Genomic DNA, 9,144 nt, shown 5'->3' with positions numbered 1-9,144 from the left:
AGAGATAGACTAATCCTATCACCGAGGACGCCACTCAATCTTTTAAGTTTCCAATAAAAAAAGAGGTCACCCTGAAAACATTGAGTTCTTCCCGCACAAAATCGAAAATGGTGCATCAGGCGGCGCTCATCTTCGCTTCTCTACCCCCGGGCCACACAATTTTGTGCACACGCTACAGCAGGGAACAATGTAATCGGTGTGTGTATTCAACAAAGGAGGTCTCATTCAACAACCAGACTCCAAAAAGCAGATCCTCAAGTAACTTGATATGATTTTGGAAACGATCAGATGATTCAGATAACCTTTTCCAAAATTATATCCAGTGCTTGAGTTATAAGATGATTTATACGCTTTTTTTACGTACCATATCCAGTTGGCGTATCTTATTTATCCAAAATTTTTCTTTTTATCTTCCAGCCGACAATTATTCTCTGAATTCGAGAAACAACAAATAAGTTTAGAAATGCCTTACCTTGCCTTACACTGGACGTCTAATTCTACATCTAAAATAACTGAGTCAACACATGTGACAGCTTGTGCAAACCCTTGTGCAAACTCGCACCCGGGGTTCTATGTGTAATAAAAAAGGGTTTGTTTGAAGTTCCTTTATTTCAATTATTGTGTGAGACTGGCATTAGGTTAATCATCTTTTCTCATTATCTGTTTGTATTAAGTTATCTAATTGCTGTCACTATTGATTTTTTTTTCATGTGTTACTGTTGCGTTTGTTGGCTGGTATCATTTCTATTCTTTTTCTTCAGTTTGATAATTGTATTGTACTTTTGCTTTGAATCCGTGGTATATGTGTTGCATATAAAATAAATGTAAAAAAACAGGGATAAAACCACAAGGACGGTATGAAAATATGTTTCCCATAACTTTAATGTAAAGGTAGTTCCATGGCTTTACTTACAACGACCTACAGTAGCAGTCTGAAGAAATCGTTTGCAGAATGTGTATGAAAAAAATGGATCTCATGAAGTTCAAGGTAGTTCCATATGGCCTTCTTTCACCATGACCTACAGTAGCATCCCGAAGAACCTGTTTGTAGAATGCGTGAAAAATTGCAGCAGAGTCAAAGGAGATTCATCAATTACCTACAGGTTCATTTATAACAAACGCAGGTTTATTTTCCAACGTTACACAAAAGGAGACTGATCTACTAGTGGCATCCGGGGCTATGTTGACAAATCTACCTGTCTACTATTCCCATTATCATCAAAGAATTTTCACGCATGCAAATACAACAATATTCTTTTCATGCGTTTCTGGCCATTTTTCATCAATGGCAGCGTCAAATAGATCAAGCAGATAGAACAGACGTTTTCACCTTCCTATGTTATTGTGTCTGTATCTACCCTTGCAGACAGCCATCGAGCACGAAGTTCCAAATAAAGATTCCATCATAAATTGTATAACAGTAAATAGAGCGAACAGAATAAAGACAAATGGCAAGCACACAAAGTCTTTGAGAGCTTTTAAAAGTTGATACATGTATTGAACTGAAGCTAACAAATGTGTGACCTTTCGGTATAATGGATAACATTTACTGTATCGCTTTACCGGAGACAACAAAGGGATATAATAACACACGCGTCGCCCCACGGCTAGTACAGGACCAGATGGCTGTTAAATATTTGATGAAGGCACACAGTGTATGATGACATATCATACGGTCATTAGGGCGCGCTTTTGTTCGGGTTGGCTCGCTTTATTTGATGTGCTCTTAAGTAGGTTGTAATCGTTGGTATGGACAAATATGTCGTATCACGGCCACACCAATTTAATTTCTTGGTTTTCAGAATTTTGCAGAATTAAAAAAATGAAACAGGCATACCGTTTGGTCACCTTTAACCGTGGTGTAACCCATATCCGTTGCATTAAAAAAAATTGTATCTAGGAGTTTCAGGTTAACGGACGTGGGTTTCAAATGGAAATATTTTCAAAATATTGCAGTGTGAAACTACCATCTTTCGACTTGACGATCCCCAAATACCCTATTTTTAAGTACAACGGATATAGGTTACCCCACGGATAAAGGTGACCTACGCTCGTTCACCTTTATCCGTGGGGTAACCTTTATTCGTTGTCTTTCAAAACAGCACATTTAGGACTATTAAGTCTGCTGACAGTGCAGTGTTTTTAAATTTTCAATATTTTCAAAATGTTCCGATTTGAAACCACCGTCCGTCGACTTCATATCCCTAAATACGTTTTTTCTTACAGACAACGAATATAGGTTACCCCCGGATTAAGGTGAACCGGCGTTACGTCGATGAATGTTGGGCATCCAGGTGATAAGATACGCCAAATAATAATAATATAGTCATTTCAGCGACTGGATATGATTTTGGAAGCGGTCAGAGGTTTCAGACAGTATCCAGTGTCTTTCGTCAATGACACTGACTAAGACCTGTTGTAAGATACAGGCAAATAACCAAACTAAGAAACAGGGATACATTAACAGACCGCATGCTCCCACTGTACTGTGCTGAATGCCTGAATAAATCCATGGATCAAAACTTTAACATATAACCTTACGGTGAAAGGTATTTCAGTTAAACTGGAATGGCTATTCACGCCATAATATAAGCTTTGGGGAGTTAAAGAGTGCTGCACAAATCTCCATATGAGACCATAGCATGTAACGTTTATGACTGCCATCAGCGCGTGCATTGTTTTTACTTTTAGTCTACAGTGCGAAGAAGAACCAAATCCTTTGTTGTGATTAAAGAACATTTTATACATTACAATGTTTCACGTAATGAGTTATTCACATTCCTCGAATCAAATACAACAGATTTTAAGAGACTCAATGATACAGACAGAATTGATTATATATTCAGATGAAATAACTCCCACAATGCTAAAATAGGCGAATATATAAAAGACTGCTTTGTCATAAGAAAAAATGCCGAAACTCATAATTAGCCCCACTCGATTGTAATACAGTATCAATGATTTAGGCTAGCTCTTATTGTTCTAGAAATTAGGATGCAAATTATTTCATTCTATATTCATAATCTGCATATGTACTAAGTTTGATACTTGTTTTAGTAATAAGGATGATAAGTTTGTTTCTTCTTTTTTTTGCCATACATTGTACCGTGTACGATCGTTGCGCAATAAAGTTCTTCTTCATGACACTAGCAGTCGCTTCCTCCACCACTTGGGGGTGTATGATCTTCAGCTCCCGGTACAGGTGCTGGTAGAACGGCTTGTTGATGGAACGGAGTGTGTGTGGGAACTCCAAAACTGATGCGAGTGTGCGCATCAGAAAGTTGCTTCTGTTAGTAGTCTGTTAAGAAACCTAAGTGGCCAGGAAGGTTGAACAAATGACTAAACACACAGAATATAATGTACCGAACAGTAGATTCTTTATTTTTGTTCTTTCACATCTTCTTGTTTGACTTTAGAATCGACTTTGGTATTGTACGAAACACTAATACTGTAAATGCAGAAATTTTCGCGGTGGATTATTGTTCGCGGTTTTCGCGGTGACCACTTCACCGCGAATTTAAAACCACCGCGAACATTTTTCTATTATGATATTAGATTGCAGTCTATGGCGTTACCGCGAACTTAAATCCACCACGAAAAGTCCTTTTTCTCGCTACCGCGAAATTAAATCCCCGCGAACTTACATACATTTACTATGTTACGGTTTACCAATCTGATGAAATTATATTCGGAACATCGGAAGTCTGAGTTATAGCTAGTACATGACACTAGCAGTCGCTTCCTCCGCCACTTGGGGGTGTATGATCTTCAGTTCCCGGTACAAGTCCCGGTAGAACGGCTTGTTGATGGAGCGGAGAGTGTTGGGTGCGAGTGGGTTGAGGTTGGGCCGGACGATCAGGACCCGGAACATGTTAGTGTTGAAGGCCTGGTGGGTGCTGCATCCCACATGCCAGGGGTGGAGGGAAAACCTGAGGGAAGCATGGATGTGAAGGTATACAAACTTGCCAGATAGCCTCCATAGCAGGCTCACTGGGGACATTTTGGGCTCATAATACACTTCTGTCAAAAAAGACCCCAGAGGGTCTGCTATGGAGGCTACTTTGCATATACATGTACATGTATATCATTCATGAAGCAAAGTTGAACGGTTATTTTCAGCACAAATCTAGGACTTACCCAAATTTTTGAGTGAGAGTGAATGAGTGAGTGTGTGTGTGAGTGTGTGAGTGAGCGAGTGAGTGAATGAATGAGTGAGTGAATGAGTGAGAGTGAGTGAATGAGAGTGAGTGAGTGAGTGTGTGTGAATGAGTGAGTGAATGACAATGAGTGAGAGAATGAGTGAGTGAGTTTGTGAGTGAGTGAGCGATTAAGTGAATGGGTGAGTGAATGAGTGAGTGAATGAGCGAGCGGGTAAGTGAATGAGTGTGCGAGTGAGCGAATAAGTGAATGAATGAGTGAGAGTGAGTGAGTGTGTGAGAGTGAGTGTGTGTGTGAGTGAATGAGTGAGCGAGCAAGTGAATGGGTGACTGAATGAGTGAGTGAGTGAGCAAATGAGTGAGCGAGTAAGTGAATGAGCGGGAGCAAATAAGTGAATGAATGAGTGAGTGAGAGTGAGTGAGTGAGTGAGTGACTGAGTGAGTGAGTGAGTGAGTGGATGGAAGGAGGGAGAGAGAGCTCGAGGGAGGATAGGATAGAGGATTCACCTTAGGTTGGAAGACTTATCGCAGCCATAATGGTCCATAGCGTGGACGACGATGTGGTTGAAAAGCGCCTCCAACAACTTCTGATCGACCCCGTGGCGCCTCATGACGTCACGTAGTGCTTGTCTGGACCTGATGACGTAAGCGAATGGAGGAAAAAAAGAGTATCAAAGTTCAAGCAGATATTGAGGCGACTAGTTATCGTAACATTTTATTACTGCCGAACAGATTCGAAATGCACCTCGACATAGATAGACAATATTATTCATAAGTCGCCCCTACTTATGCGAGATCCCTTTTGAAAACTGAAAGGCCTATTTTCTGATTGGCTGACAGCTGGTTTGTGGCGACACCCACAGGAACTGATGGTGACGGTTGAGATAGCAGAGTACAGACAAGAGGCGGTTTGCTGGCGCCGTTGGATGTCTCTGCGTAGGAGAATGGTCCAGGGATGACATAAACGTTTGTACTAACCGGAAGAGTTTGTAGAGTAGACTCTCCTGTCCCAGTAAGTCCCAGCGGCGGCCGGACTGGTGCCCCTCCCATGCGCGCATATTCCTGCTCTCTTCCATAAGGCTCTCCCTGATGCCGACCCCTCCGTACCCGAGAAACCTCGACACGTTCCCCTCACTTTGTAGGGCACTGATGGACGAATGTAAGAGCCCGTAATGTAAGGGAATTGACGTGTAGGTCGACTCTTGGAGAATCTTTAAATCCCTGTCCACGATGTGTCGGACCAGGCTATTGGAGAAGAGATGACACTTGACATGGGACGAGAGAGTTCCGTAAAAGTATAATGTAGAAAATATCTGAGATCTGTTGCTAAGGTTGACTCCGTTGCGAGTGAAACGCAAAATCTGGACGGCGTCTTCCCCTTTCTTGTACAGCATCGACATGTGCTTCAGGTGATAACCGCCAGAGGCGCGCAGCTTGCAGTCGTCAACCGTCATCTCGTACTCGTCTGTCCTGTTAAAGTTAAACGTTATGTCACAATACATTGACTGCAGATGACGTGTATATCGGACAATAAAAAAGAATAAAGTAAAATGTAAAGTAGCTTGTATCATACTTTGTGTGAATTTGTATGTATTATTGTACTAGACAATGTATTATTATTGTATGTATTATTGGCCTGCAGGCCGATTTGAGCTTTCATGAATAAATAAAGGTTCAAACAAACAAAACAAACTAGACATGCTATTCATTGTATACTGTATTTCTTCCCAAGGCCAGTCCTTTATAATAGCCTCGGCTAGTTGGGCGGCCTTGGGTGCCTGTAATTGCCAGCCGAACGAATAAGTCCGACCTGCCGAATTTGCTTGAAAATGTCACCTTTTGTTATGTTTTAGTTAAACGTTATGTCACAGTGCATTGACTGCAGATGTCGTGTACAGTCAAACCTGTCTATAGCGGCCACTCAAGGGACCGGACAAATTTGGCCACTATAGACAGGTGGCCTCTGTATAGAGGTGGCAACTTGTAGATAAAATACCCAAGGGACCGACAAAAAGTGGCCACTATGGACAGGTGGCCCCTCTGTAGAGGTGGCCCCTAATACAGGTTTGACTGTACAGTCAAACCTGTCTATAGCGGCCACTCAAGGGACCGGACAAATTTGGCCACTATAGACAGGTGGCCTCTGTATAGAGGTGGCAACTTGTAGATAAAATACCCAAGGGACCGACAAAAAGTGGCCACTATGGACAGGTGGCCCCTCTGTAGAGGTGGCCCCTAATACAGGTTTGACTGTACATCCAAGGAGCTTTCATGGAAGCTCTTTGGTATATCGAACAATAAAAAAAGTACAAGTTCCTAAAAAGAAAAGATATCCACCCGACCTGCCGTTCTTTGCGGGACGAACCAGCATACACAGGCTTGTGTTCTCCACAAGGCGAACGATGTCCGCGTCGGTGGGAGCTCTCAGCACGAACAGTAGGTACAGGGAGTAGACGACAGCATAGATCCACCGTATGTAGTACATGGGTGTTTGCAGAATGTAGTGGCGCTGGAAGAGGTGCGCTACACTCGGGGACCACTGACAGTCCTCAATGTTGGGCAGTATCGGTGTGGGTACGGTCTTCGTTGGCTTCATCTTGATCTGTACGAAAATATACCAACCGATGTTAAAGAAGAATATTATACAGAAAAGCTAAAAGAGCCTGAATCCATACACGAGTCATATCAACTAATTGATATGAGCTATAAAATATCTTCTTGTGGTTGTACTTAGCCAAATGGGGCAAAAATGTACAAAAAAGGCATAAGTCTTCATTCATAAACAAGACAGCCAAAGTTGTAAACAGTTTTAATCATACGAAAAAAGCTGACGAAATGTAATTCGGCCAGCTGCCAAACAAAATAATGATAAATTTAACGTTACTGAAGTTACGCAGGCGCACCAAAGCGTAACAATCTTGATTTTTTTCCAAACGTTTTGTCCCCGTCCAATGTTTCCACAATTAAAACTTTTTGTGTGTTTCTTGTTGAAAATAAACAGATACATACCTTGTCAGGTCGCACTTTCCGTGGATTTAGAAAGGGCTTTGTGTATCACAGGAGTTGCCTCAAAAACTGGTTGATCGGCTTAATAGAGATGACGTCACATGGCCTCAAATGCACTCACAACACAGCCGTTTGAACTCAAGATATCCTGCACCCCATTTTTAACCTGATCTAACAGAAAAAAAGTATTTTTGTACACCTATAAAGGCTTTAAAATACGTACTGAACTCAGACGTCAGAATGGAAAGTGTTGATCGTTACTTAGACGCAAACTGAATCTCTTTCAGCAAAGGCCAGGCGTTTCTCTTAACACTTAAGTAAAAGAGTGCGTGAAGTAATACATGCGTAAATACATGTTTTCAGGGCCGGCCGTTTAACTGAGTTAACTGAGTGATCTGATGAGATAACTGGTGTCGCTATTGTGTCCTCCAAGGTCCGCGATTGTACCTTCCAACATGGAGTAATTAGATGTTACCTGGCTGAAGGCTGACGCCGGTTGCATCATAGCCGAGGTCATTGGCCCACCTAACACAAACTCTGCTGTCCGGGGCTGTAGCTGGCCCCCTCCCCGCGGAGGCCGGCGGATGCTGGGCGGGCTGCTATAAGCGAGATTTAATCAGGCTATGGCCCACCTAATCATGTTCTTCTCTGCTGAAGATGTAATGTTTCCATCAGCGTTTGTCTGTTTGTTTGTTTTTCTGTCTGTCTGTTTGTTTGTTTGTTTGCGAATAGAATGTCCAAGTATGTAGCAAGCATTCAGTCAGTCTCGTAAGATTAGCTTTATAGCAAATTTTTGTCCCAGGACGGAGGAATGATTAGAGGAACGGGTCCTGGAGACAATCTTGCATCGAATAGTATAACGTTACAGATTCTACACAGTGTAGTAACGTTATATGACTACAGGAACATTTAGTTCGTTTTCTTGATGTAGAAGGGATGAATGTGTCAAACTCATGACGGTTAGTCAACCTTATGAATCCAGCCCAGAGTGCTAGCCTGTGAGCCCAGCCCTTCACTCGAGAAGGTCCGAAGTTTGTTGCTTTGCAACATCGCCACATTGCGGAAAGAACAAGCAGTGCACGCAATGTGAAACTTGTGTTCTCCTCAGAAAACTTGAAAAGAAAAGAAAAGAAAAGAAGAAAAAGCGAGTGATGTACTCAGCCAAATAATTTACGATTCCCAACCACTCCTCTGGAAATTTATTCTCAACATTTGGCTAATTTCTAACGTTACCATTTCTTTCAATCCCGAAACGTTAGTGATGAAATCATTTTCGAGAATTTTGAGAATCCAAACCACTAACTTTTGATATCCCAGCACATGCTGGATATTTGAAAGTAGTCAAAATAATTTTGAAAAAAAGTTATATTTGAAGTTAAATGATCATCAATTTCCAAGTCTCCTGCGGTGCCATAAAATAGTATCAAAGATGGCAAAGGAGTCGCCAAAGGGAGTCAGACGGGCACCGGAGCCGGCAGCATACACATTCCTAGGCCGGCTTCACTCCACTGCCACCTATTGATACTAACTTATGCATATGCTACCGTAGGATTTGCTTGGAGTTAAATGATCATCACCTGGGCAGACAAAGACATTACTTTATAAATGCTTAATTAAGGTTGTTCACATTCTTTCATTTCCCCTATTCTCATTCACATTTTCTGTGGTCTTTCGTGAACAATACCTTGAGTCAACAAGACTACCGTAATAACTCACTTAATTTAATTTTGTAGGAGTATTTCCTATTTGATTGACATACGTTACAAGTTGTTTCCGCCCAGGCTAGGCAGTTGCCAAAACTATTTGAGATCATTTGACATTGAGTCGATTCGAACAGCGAAAGGTCACCGACAAATGACGTACTTTCCATTCATATGAAGCGTATAATCGCTTTTTCTTGACAGAAATGATCATTATCGAGATAAAATCAGAAAGGAGATGGACACTTAAAGGGAAAAGTGCGTCAGGCACAGTTTTGAAG

The 9,144-nt window shown here is 41.7% G+C and overlaps 1 protein-coding gene across 1 annotated transcript; it reads right to left on the bottom strand.

Annotated features, from left to right (window-relative positions):
- Nucleotides 1-3,575: 3,575 nt before the first annotated feature.
- Nucleotides 3,576-5,636, bottom strand: LOC118403848. The gene is made up of 3 exons (XM_035802704.1): nt 5,136-5,636; nt 4,665-4,793; nt 3,576-3,929 (listed from the first exon to the last, which is right to left on the bottom strand). The coding sequence occupies exons 1-3, from the start codon at nt 5,609-5,611 to the stop codon at nt 3,716-3,718; spliced, it is 819 nt and encodes a 272-aa protein (XP_035658597.1). The 5' UTR covers nt 5,612-5,636; the 3' UTR covers nt 3,576-3,715.
- Between the last annotated feature and the right edge of the window lie 3,508 nt (nt 5,637-9,144).

The sequence above is a fragment of the Branchiostoma floridae genome, chromosome 16 (genome assembly GCF_000003815.2).
Source record: "Branchiostoma floridae strain S238N-H82 chromosome 16, Bfl_VNyyK, whole genome shotgun sequence".
Classification (NCBI taxonomy): domain Eukaryota; kingdom Metazoa; phylum Chordata; class Leptocardii; order Amphioxiformes; family Branchiostomatidae; genus Branchiostoma; species Branchiostoma floridae.
The sequence above is the reverse complement of the archived record's forward strand: the minus strand, read 5'-3'. Positions and strand labels throughout refer to the sequence as shown.